The sequence below is a fragment of the Peromyscus maniculatus genome, chromosome 1 (genome assembly GCF_049852395.1).
Source record: "Peromyscus maniculatus bairdii isolate BWxNUB_F1_BW_parent chromosome 1, HU_Pman_BW_mat_3.1, whole genome shotgun sequence".
Classification (NCBI taxonomy): domain Eukaryota; kingdom Metazoa; phylum Chordata; class Mammalia; order Rodentia; family Cricetidae; genus Peromyscus; species Peromyscus maniculatus.
This window is the reverse complement of record NC_134852.1, coordinates 193770501-193782659: the sequence shown is the minus strand read 5'-3', so window position 1 is coordinate 193782659 and position 12159 is coordinate 193770501. Positions and strand designations below refer to the sequence as shown.

Genomic DNA, 12159 nt, shown 5'->3' with positions numbered 1-12159 from the left:
TCTGCATCTGGGGAGATGACCCAGTAAGTTCAGACCCCTAGAGCCCATGAAAAGTCAGAAACGACCAGAGCATATCTGGAACATCTGCAGTGAGATAGGGGAACAATGGGGTACAGTCAAATTCCAAGGGTTCACTGGCCAGCTAGTCTGGATGTTAGCAGTGACATCCAGGTTCAATGAGACCTTGTTTCAAATTATAAGGTGGAGAGCAGTAGAGGAAGATGTCCAAAGTCAACCATCTGGCCTCCATAAGTGTACGCACACAGAGATGAGTAAACTGGCACACATATGTGCATATACCTCCTCCCCACAGTAAAATATTCAAGTTAAAAGGTCAACTAAAACTGCAAAACTACAATGAGCAAAAACAGCTATTTTAATAGATATATTATTTCATGTCTTATTTCTGTTTTCTCCTAGGAATATTGATTCAGAATTTGTTCTTTATACATCAAGAGAGAACTTTCAATCATATTACAGCAACATATGTACCCGTTACTTGGCAGAGAATGACTCTCTTCCCAATTCTAATCTGAAAAGAAAACAACTGTTTCTCCTTTTCTACAATTCCTATTAAATGATTTACTCACTAGCTGGCATCTAACATATACACACATAAATGCAAACGCACAGAATTTAAACATCAAACATCAACTCCATCTATAGCCCACTCTTGACAATGTTGCTTTATTCTCTACTATTTCAAAACCAGTAAATTTCAAAACAACCTTCTCATTAATTTAACAAAAGTAGACTACTAATTTAACAAAAGTAGCAGCAACAATTTTTCATGGAGAAAACAAGAAAAAGATGCCCTAATATATGTAAGAAGCTTTTAAACTGTTCACATGATGGCATTCAGATATTAAAAGCTATGTTTCAACCATAGGCAATAAAACAGTGGCATAACTGAGACAAAGAAGATATAAGCATGGCTGTCATTAGCAACTGGAAATGAAGGAAGGAACAAACACTCAAAACTTTCAGAAAAGGGGGAACAAAATAAGGCATAATATCAACTGACAAATACTTGGTACAAATTGCATTTACTACAACAGTATAAGAGGTGAAACAGTAAAAGGAGTGTATGTGTACCATTCATAGGACAGGGGAGGCAGAAGAAGAAGCAACTTTCAAGCTACAAAGACAAGGTATTTAAGATTAGAAAAAGGAGAGAGCATTTGTTCAACAAAAACCATGTTATTTCAGCAGTCCAGAAATAATGCTATGAGTATGGACTACAGTGATAACCGTGGAGATAAAAAAGGAACAAAACTCAATAGGAGTAATTGAAAGAAGTTTGCCCAAGAACTCAAGTTAGTACATAGCAGAAAGAATAAATCAGAATGTTCCCTAGGCTTTGCAGCAGGTAACTGTGGGGAATAGGATACCATGAAAGCAAGGTAAAGTGGTAAACCCACTACTGAGTTTTCAGTAACTTAAATGTTTCCAGAGCAAAATGATACCTTTTTTTTTTTTTAAAGGCAGTAAAACAGAAACCCAAGGGTTGAGCTAATGGCCAGATATTATAAAGAAACATTTAAAATTATAAACTTACTAAGTCTTGAGTCTACACAAATTAGTAACTACTATCTTTTTGCACCACAAATGACTTCTACTTTTTTAAATTATCATACACTTTATATTTCAGATAAACATAACAGTTTGAGACCAGGTTAATTATTCTGCTTAAATATACATAAGACAGTATATGTTAGGATGTAAGATTTCTTAGGAGGCTAATCAACATACTGGAAACAGTTTAAACTGAAAAGCCAGTTACTATCAAATCTTGTATAAACAGGAAATCAAATTTTCCTTTTTCTGCAAATCCTCCAATTAAATGATTCAATTTTTTTTTTTTAAAAGAAACTAAAATACCATACTAGACAAGTTTTCCAAGCTTCTTGGTTACCTTTACTTTATCTCTTCTCAAGCAACAGAACAGACAATTTTCATCAAAAGCCCAATCAGAAATGCTTTCAGCTTCACACTCTGCAAAAGAAAAAAAAGTTTTAATAGTCATTAAACAAAAATTTTCAGAAAATAAATCAAAGCTTTCTTCAAAATATTATGTAGCTTAAAAAAACCCTCAATAAAATCTGGTTTTGCTTTTCTAAGACAGGGTTTATCGGTATAACAAACAGTCCTGGCTGTCCTGGAACTTGCTCTGTAAACTAGGCTGGCCTGGAACTCGCAGCAATCCACCTGCCTTTGGCTCCCGAGTGCTGGGAATAAAGGGGTGCACCACCACTGCAAGGCTAAATTCTTATGTTCTAATTAAACTCAGGGTCTCACACATGCAAAAACTTGTACTCTATTCCTAGCCATATCTTGAAATTCTTTCCACTACGAACCCCACCACCACTTCTGTCTTTAAAATTCTTCATTTAATTCTTAGCTGCTTATTAGCTAATTATGCTACCTACACATATACTAACATTATAAAACAAACACAAACATGCTAACATGAATGGAGTTTAACCCATATAAAACTGAGTATGATACCTAAACCACCAAGGTGTTAACCTCAAAGATTGTGAAATACCATAAATATTTTGAATACCTTTAAATAAACTGAGATCTTTTAATAACGCAGGTCCAAACAGCCCTTCAAGAATACTTTCAAATCCTGAAAGGATAAAATAAAATCCATTATCACAATATTCACTGAAAAATATTTCTCAAGAACCATTGGTTAATATTGAAGAGATGCTCAGGAAAGAGTCACACACAAATCTAAAAAAGAGTGTTAGCATTCCTGTTAATGATTAACATAGCAAAAATTCAAAGTACATTTAAAAACAAAACAGAAACTAGAAATAACCAATGATGGAATGGAAATTCACAGTTCTCTATTTGTTCTTAAAATTTTACAGAAAGTAGCATTTTAAAAAGTGCCTTCCCAAAGAAGTGTCATGCTTCAGAACTTCCATAAGCTTCCTAGAATAAATAGTCCTCTTTTTTTCTACATAACAGTTGATGCATAAATTTCTCTCAGGTCAACAGTTTTCTAAAGAAAATTCTCAATAGTTTCCCCACCCCTCACTATATTTTAGAAGGAAAGTCCTACATTATTTCATAATACAATATTAACTACTTGATGGTTCCTTTACAAAGGTAAAACCCACTAGGTACACAAACAAAAAAAAAATGAGAAAAAAATTCACATAGCTGTACAAAAAACCTGTTTAAAACTATTGTGTCCTTCTACCAGTGTGAAAGAAGAAAACCAGGTTTTCTAACTGACTACATCAAGTACTACCATGTAGTTAATGAAAGATAATTTAAATATCTTGCGGTTGTGAATTGTTAAGAAAGAAAAACCTGGGAAAGTGGAATCTGCAGTGGCTCAAAAAAAATTGCCAAGGACTTCACTATAAAGTTCAAATACTGATTACAAAGATCTGAGACTCCATGTGCACTTTAACTGTGACCTTTACGAAGAATTAATGTCATGCACATTTGGTACACATTATTACTTTTCAAATGCACAGGAATACCAAAGAATGTAGAAAGCAAAAGAGGACAGAAAAGATAGCTGGCCTTTAAGGGGCTGGAGAGATGCCTCAGCTTCTCTTCCAGAGGACCAAGGTTTGATTTGCGGCATCTGCATGTAGGCTTTTAACTGTCCCTCAGTAACACCAGTCCCAGGGGGTCCAATGCCTTTTTTGGCCACCAAAGGCACTGCATGCACATGGCATACAGGCATACAGGCAGGCAAAATACCCATATACGTGTACAATTAAAAGGAAAAGGAAAAAGGTAGCCTTCAAAAATAGCACTATCTTGTTTAACTGGCAATAAAAATAACAAGAAATATCTTTGTCCTACTTGCTAGAAAGCTGTAATTTTCAACACAGAAGTTGCTAAAGTTTGTATTGTAAGTAGAGTTGATTTTTTTATATTATTTTTAAACTGTAATTTTTATTTATTATTAGAAAGCAGTTATTTGTCTACAAATTATTCCAATAGCAAATTAAATTACTCATTAATCAAACCGCTGCTTGTTATTTACCTAACAGAATTAGTCACCATGTCCTCTTGCTCTTCCAGACATTAGAAAAGAAAAAGGGGGGTGGGGGGGTGGAGAGATGGCTCAGAGATTAAGAGCACTGACTGCTCTTCCAGAGGTCCTGAGTTCAATTCCCAGCAACCACATGGTGGCTCACAACCATCTGTAATGAGATCTGGTGTCCTCTTCTGACCTGTAGTCATACATGCTGTATACAGAATAAATAAATAAATCCTTAAAAAAAATTTAAAAAAAAAAGAAAAGAAAAAAGGGCTTCAGTTGTGGAGGTAGCGAGGTGGTGGTATAATAATGAGGATTAATGGCTAGATACTATCTTAGTCCCTGGAGACTAGATACTCTCATTAACAGTTAACGCCTGTTCTTTTAAGTAAATCTCAAAAACAGTCTCCAACTCTTAAGTCCTCTTACTTTCCAAAAAGGAATTCTTACTTTTATAAATGTGAGTGAAAGCATTTGAGTATCTTAGAATAACTAAAAATCTAGCTGACCAAGATGATTATTATTGGTAGTTCTTACATAAAAGAATAAACCTAGTATTTTCACCTGGGTTTATATAAAATTGTAAGAAATGTCAAACTTCCATAGTAAGCAAATTTTATCTATTTTTGAGACAGGGTTTCTGTATATAGTCCAGGATAATATCCAACTCTGATCCTCCTACCTCAGTCTCCATAGTGCTATGGTTATAAGTGTGAACCACTATGCCATGCCCTGCTCTGTCTCAATTTCTAAAAAAGAAAAATGTAATGTAACAAGAAATACTAGCAAAGTACAAAGAGAGAAGAGGTAACATCTTGAGAGATACTAATTTAAAATTTACAAAGAATAGAATCTGAAATAGGTCAACTGAGGAAGAATATAAGTAACACATTATCACTAGCAAAAAAAAAATACAGATCAAAAAGCACTGACTGGATATGATGTATGCCTCTAATCCAGCATTCAAGAGGCTAAGTAAGAAAAAATGTCACAAGTTCAGAGTTATACTCCACAGGGAGTTAAGTCCCGAATTAGGGGAGGGGAGTAGGAACACAGTCAGAAAGTAAGCAAGCAGTCAACAACAACCAATTTAGTCATAAAATATTTATCCACAACTAATTTTGTTCTAAATAATAACCATATAAAAGTCGTTTCTCTTCTGTTCATGCTTGCCACAATACACTGAACCTTACATTTATGTACGGTATACTACAGATCCACATTCTGCTGTCCTCTGTTCACTGAATGTTAACATTACCCAGTTTTATTAATAATAAATATTGAATTTAGCAGTTGCATAGCAACACTGAATTATCCCACATGCTATGCTTGATGTTAACAAAAAACAAATAAGAACAAAAATTCATAACAAGATCTCATAGAAAAGCCATGAAGAATGATAACAAAGTGCCATAAAGAATAAATACTGGGCCTCCTGGCCATCGTGGCGGCTGATCTTGGTTGGGGGCTGTCCCAAACCTAAGGCTGGAAGATAGTGGCCACAAAGAAGATGAAAAAAGTCCCTGGAGTCAATCAACTCTAGGCTCCAACTTGTTATGAAAAGTGGAAAGTACTTGCTGGGATAGGCTCTGAAGGTGATCAGACAGGGCAAAGCGAAGTTGACTATCCTTACCAACAATTGCCCAGCTTTAAGGAAATCTGAAATAGAACACTATGCCATGTTGGCCAGAACTGATGTCCATCACTACAGTGACAATAATATTGAATTGGGCACAGCATGTGGAAAATACTACAGAGTATGCACACTGGCTATCACTGACCCAGGTGATTCTGATATATCAGAAGCATGCCAGAACAGACTAATGAAAAGTAAACCAGGAAGTTTTCCTTTAATAACACTTTGCCAGAGCGCTTAAAAAAAATGAATACTGTTCACTGCAATCATGCACATGTCTGAGTGTGCAGTCCTCAGAATGGCTTGAACCATGGAACCACTGGCAAGGAGGGTCTTTAAAGGAGTTTTAGCAGCTCAACTTGAGGATGTTTTGGGAGCTTATTTTTTGTTTAAAAAGATGAACTCGAGCTAAGATTTTAGGCAAACAAGAGCAAGAAAGACATTCCTTTCATTTTGGAAGTTTATTACAGATTCATTGAACAGTCTACAATGTATGGAGTTAGAAAAATCAAGAAAAATAGTTGGATAGGAAAAATTAAGGATTTGGTCACTGATCAGAGTTTATCCTTACAAGAAATACAGTATCACTCAGAATTAAAATTTCACAGCTGACATGGATGGAGTTTGTAATAGTTAAAGCAAAATGTAAATTGTAATTCAGGTCCTATTCTTTGGGCTTGAAAAACTCGACTGAAGTTATGTTTATTGTGTTATCAATAAACTTTTGTTTATACTACTGGAAAAAAAAGAATAAATACTGAAGAGGCAAGTCAAGTCTTCATATTCTATTGCTAGGGTTTTAAAAGTACCTTTACTGTAAACTGTTATCTTTCTTTTTTCGGTTTATCGAGACAGGGTTTCTCTGTATAACAGCTCTCACTGTCCTGGAACTTGCTGTGTGGACCATGCTGGACTCAAACTCAGAGATCTACCTTCCTGTGCCTCCCAAGTGCTGGGATTAAAGGTGTGCACCACCACCGCCCTGGCTGCACATTTAAAGCCTTCCTAGTGGAGTTGACTAAGTACTACCCAGCATCACCACTAGTCTCAAACCAGTCTCCAAGTCTCTTCACTACAATTTGCAGTGTCTTCAGATTCTCACTGAGTAATTAATGGCTTCTTTAAAGTTCACACTGCTGTAAGAACAATCCTACCTGCAATCCCACATCCAGCAATAAAAACATTTTACAATCTAAAACAATCTCCTTTTTGTAGGGTATTTCCCAGAACATAGTTTTGGTCAGAAGCTTTTTTTTTTTTTTTTTAAACTGTGTTCAATAATCATTTTTCTCTACTAATATTTTCTCAAGTCTTTGCACCTCACTTTTGCCCAAATAAAAGTATCATTCTCCTTTCAAAGTATTCTTCAATCTGTTCAATAAATATTTATTTCTTAACCAAAATATATTAACTTGAGAACCTTCAAAAGACCAAGGCAGAACCTGTCGGTGAGCAGACATGGTGTCTGCTGCTCGCCTGGAGCTTTGGTTTCTGTTTTGCTCACCCTCACAACCTTGTTCTTTTTAAATAGAAAAGCCAAATGCCAAAGTTCTGTTTTCTGCCATATGTACAAGCACTGCACAAGTTTTGTAAAACCAAAATTGTCATAGGCTATCTAAACCTTGTGGGTTGATTTTTTTTTTTTTTAAATATGTTTGTATCTTTCTAAAGTTAATGCTCCAGAGGTCTAGGAAGCCTCCCATTTCCCAATGTTCTTAAACTACAGGTTCATAAGCTTCATTTTTTAGGCACTGATTTCCTCACAGAAAACAAGACACATTAAAATTTCCCACAAATGTCTCCCTTCAATCTGAAATCACAAAAGCACAACGTAGACCTGGAACAGAACATAAGACCGAGCAATAAAACCACCTACTTTTTGACAAAAGTGTCAAAATATATACTTGATAAAAAAAAATAGACTATTCAATAATGAAAAAGATCTTTATTACCATGTACTAAAATTTTAATTTTAATTTAAAGCCTCAAATTCTGAAACTTTTAGGGAAAAATACTTCAAAATATAAGCATAGGCAAGGATTTTCTGTATAGGACTCCAGTAATATAGCACAAAAAAGTAACCTCAAGATTTGACAAGTGAAATTATACAAAACTAAGAAGGTTTTGCATAGCACAAGCAACTACCAACAAACTGAACAGACTCTACATTTCAGAGAGGGACTTACTATCTAGAATACAGAATGAGCTGCAAAAATAAAAAACACACATATACACATGGAACAAACCAAACTGCCAATCACTAAAGAGCAGAATGAACTGGTCCTTCTCGGCAAATTAAAACAATGTGAGACTCCACTGAACCCCAGTGAGAACAGTATAGTAAAATAAAAAAATAAAAAAAAAACACACAAAGAACAAACAAAATAAAACAAAAATGAAAAAATACTGAGAATATAAAAAGGAAAAAAGAAAGAAAGAACCTATATTCGCTGCTGGTGGGAGAATAAACCAGTATAACAGATATGAAAGTCACTACAGAGGTTTCTCAACCAACAAAACACATAACTACTGTATGCCTCAGCTACATCACTCCTAGATATACACCAAAGGAGCCTGCATCCTACCAGAGATGCTCATAAGAAAAATGGAACCAGTGTAGATATCATCCACCAATAAACAGATAATAAAAACGTGGCACATGAAAATTTATTTACTTGCAAAAAAAAGATCAAATTGTGAAATTTGCAGGATGTATCTGCAAATTAAATGAGATAGCCCAGATTCAAAAAGGCAAATAATGCATGTTTTCTCTCATACATGGATCCTAATTAGTGTGCGTGCATGCATGTGTGAGTGGGTATAGGTTATGGATCCAGAGAAAGGACGAGAAGAGTGGAAGAAGTAGTGAGGAAGAAGAGGTCAAGAGGACACATACACCATGAAAGCTGAAAGGGGACAACTGGGGGTGGGGGAGATAGGGAAGAACAATGAGAGAGGATCAACAAAAACAAATTATTATGAAAATGCCACAATAAAGCAATTCAAAATTCAAAAATAGTGCTGGGGGAGATGGTTCAGAGGCTAAGAGCCCTGGCTACTCTTTCAGAGGACCTACTTCTAAATCCCAGGACCCACGTAACAAACATCTGTAACTTCAGTGCCAAGGGAGCCAACACTCTCTTTTTGCATCTGTAGATACCAGGCAAGAAAGCAGTGCCTAGGCATATATGCAGGCAAACCAAAACACCCATACACATAAACTTTTTTAAAACATTAAAAATATGTATTACCACATATTTTTAAATAAACAAAAGAAGTTTACATCATATTAAAAACTAAAATATAAGGGCTGGAGAGATCGCTTGCTATTAAGAACATATTCTCGGCGGGAGGGGGGAGAGCAAGGGAATCCATGGCTGATATGTAAAATTAAATTAAATTATAAAATAAAAAAGAACATTCTTGCAGAGGACCCTGGTTCCCAGCACCCACATAATGGCTCACAATCACCTGCAACTCCAGCTCTAGGAGATCCATTCTCTTTTTCTAACCTCCTTAGGCACCAAGTATACATGTGGTACACATACATACATGCAGGTGCATATAAAATAAAATATTTAAAAAATAAAATATATGCCTTACAATTAAAATATTTAAAACCTGGTGGTCATTTGGCTCAACAGATAAAGGGGCTTGCCACTAAGAATGGTAACCTGAGTGTACACACGTGTACACGTACACACACACACACACACACACACACACACACACACACACACACACACACACTCACACACACAACTTTAATTAAGAAAATGTCCCGAAGGCTTGCCCACAGGCCAATCTGATGAGAGCGTTTTCTCAATTGAGGTTCCTTTTTCTCAAATGGCTCTAGCTATGTCAAGCTGACATAAAACTAGCAAGCACAATAAACTACACTTTAAAATTAATTATTTGGCATTTAATCCACTAGATGACAAACAAAGAAAATGAAGCTTATTTACATTTCAGATTCTGGTTCATTGAACTACATACAGTCCTCAATAAAGTAAGCATTCAATAAGTAAATGCAGACATTGAATGAATGTAAATATATTCATTCTAATACCTATATCCTTTTATTTATTTTGAGTGGCTTAAGAATTTTTACATTAAGGTTTTACAATAAGAACTCCATTTTGTGCCAGGCGGCGGTGGAACATACCTTTAATCCCAGCACTTGGGAGGCAGAAGCAGGTGGATCTCTGTGAGTTCAAGGCCAGCCTGATCTACAGAGTGAGTTCCAGACACCCAAGGCTACACAGAGAAACCCTATATTGAAGCCAAACCCCTCCCCCCTCAAAAAAGAGAGTTCCATTTTGTGTGTCTAGCATAAAGACTTGAAAGGATAGTCAATAGAACAGAAAGGGCAACTGATATCTGCTGGAGAGAGATGATTTTTCAATCCCAGATCAACCTAGTTTCCCGTATCTATAGACCAAAACCAGAAATGAAAAAGTTTTTTTGTGAAAACTCAAAACAGAGACTACTTTTTTATACAATTTACTATTATACATTTTATACAATGCTGTGATCACAATAAACCTAAAAACAAAGTAGGAAAAACAAAGCCCAATAAAAAGTGTTATTAATAAATTCAGGAGAAAAGGACTACATATTTAGCAGCTGGACCATTTCCAAAATAATTTTATATAATTATATTTGTATGTTTAACACATAGAGCCATGAATAAGATTCCTATGTATTACGTGACCTAAACATCAAAGATACACAAGAGCTAGAAGATACGAATGTAGGTCTTCACAAAGACCTATACTGAAAATGTAAGGCTTCGAGAGCAGTCCAGTCATTTGTTCTGTTATATACGTTCTATCTGTCTTCAGTAATTATGTTTCAGCAAAGAAGCCATCTAAATGTAAATTTGAAGTTGATTAAGAGTAAGTCAATTACACCAACTGACAATCTGTGGGTCTCAATTCCTTAGAGGACCTTAGTCATTAAAGGTCAAGAAAGCTATGTGAATGCCTCCTCCCCTGCTCTTTCTGTGTGAGTGAGTGTGTTTGTGTGTGTGTGTGGGGGGGTAATTTTTCTTAAAGATACCAAAAGTATAAATTACACCACAGCAGGTAAGTACGTGATAAAAAGGACTCCTTGTGCTTCATGGAGAGTCGTGGAGTTTACTACAACAGAACTATAAGCTGAATTATTTCCTTCATTTTAATGGAAATGGGAATCTTTGTGATTGAAAGCACAGAAATAAAAATAAACTTTCACAATATTGGAAGAAAGAAGATTCATTTTTTAGTCCTAGTAAGGATGGCAGGGGCTTTATACCGTTAGATGTTTCATTTAATTTTAGTATGATTCTATGCTATTTCAAAACTATTCATGTACTCAGCTCCATATTATATGTAAGGTACTTAATATAAATATCTTGTTTAATTACATAGTTTAAGTATTTGTAAATTATTTAAGATAGAATTTGAAAGTATTTAACAAAGAAAGCAGAAGTTTGCTTCTCTTTTGTCCCCTATAATTTAAAAGACAACAAAATAAAACAGTAATTATACGTCTGCATGGTAGAGAAATACTGAATAATTTTTGGGGGGCAGTGAGAGAACTATATAGGATGAAAGCATTTTACAAAGTACTATTAATTCAAAATATAGCTACAAATTCAGTTAATTATAGTGCTCAAGGAAAACACTAAGAAATCAACTAAACAATGTACAGAAGATATGAGAAAGGGTGAGGGTATATAGTTCAGTGGTAGAGCCCTTGCCTAGAGAGAGAGAGGAAAGTGAGAAGGGAGGAAGGGAGGGAGGGAAAGAGAGAGAGTGGGTGTTCCTAGTCTCCTGGTTATCTCTCCCCCCCACACACACACAGAGGCAATAAAACAAAAAAAAAAGACCCCCCCCCAAAAAAAAGTAACTAGAAAGTATCTATATAACACAAAAGAAAGTATTCAGGAAGGGCTTGAACAAACTGAAAGAAGCCATGCAGAAAACAAATGACAAAATGAAAGTGGTATATCAATAGTTACAGGACATCCAATTCTCCAATTAAAAGGCATATATTGGCAGAATGGATTAAGGTGAGTTTTGTTTTGTTTTGTTGAGACAGGGTTTCTCTATGCAGCCCTGGCTGGCCTCAACTCAAGAGATCCACCTGCCTTTGCCTCCCAAGTACTGGGATTAAAGGCGTGCGCCACCACCTAAAACTATGATGCAATCACATACTGTCAGTTAAGGGACTTAGCTTTTGAGTCAAGCACAGGTGTTGAAGTATTATTATTTAAATGAAAATTTAAAACTAATGATTTTTAAAATTTGTAAACAGCAACCAAAAAAAATGGACTGGCTGTATCTTAGATGCCTTTTCTGCAAGGGTTCATTCCAACATTTTCAACAGACCCTTGAAACTATGAACAGTACTGACTCCTTCATGTTTTTCCTATATACAAGCTTTATAATAAGTTTTGCTTATTAAATAGACACAGTAAGAAATTAGTAACTAATCAGGACAATTACAGCAAAGTACTATATAA

General features: G+C 35.4%; 1 protein-coding gene and 2 pseudogenes across 15 annotated transcripts in view; 2 read left to right on the top strand and 1 right to left on the bottom strand.

Annotated features, from left to right (window-relative positions):
• The window catches only part of Lcor (ligand dependent nuclear receptor corepressor), a 133312-nt gene that overhangs the window by 71826 nt on the left and 49327 nt on the right, over nucleotides 1–12159 (bottom strand). For 13 of the 15 annotated variants that reach the window (XM_076563094.1, XM_076563096.1, XM_076563102.1 and 10 more), the window contains 2 exons: nucleotides 2567–2632; nucleotides 1916–1995 (listed from right to left, as the gene is read on the bottom strand). Coding sequence is in view for 5 of the 15 variants with exons in the window: in XM_076563091.1 (XP_076419206.1) it covers nucleotides 1916–1995; nucleotides 2567–2632 (146 nt within the window). In the remaining 10 variants the exon portion in view is untranslated. Of the gene's footprint in view, nucleotides 1–1886; nucleotides 1996–2566; nucleotides 2633–12159 lie in introns of those variants that run through there. The other 2 variants (XM_076563097.1, XM_076563099.1) reach the window with 2 other exon arrangements.
• Nucleotides 5530–5849, top strand: LOC102913750 (large ribosomal subunit protein eL30 pseudogene; annotated as a pseudogene).
• Nucleotides 5950–6263, top strand: LOC121824870 (protein CEBPZOS pseudogene; annotated as a pseudogene).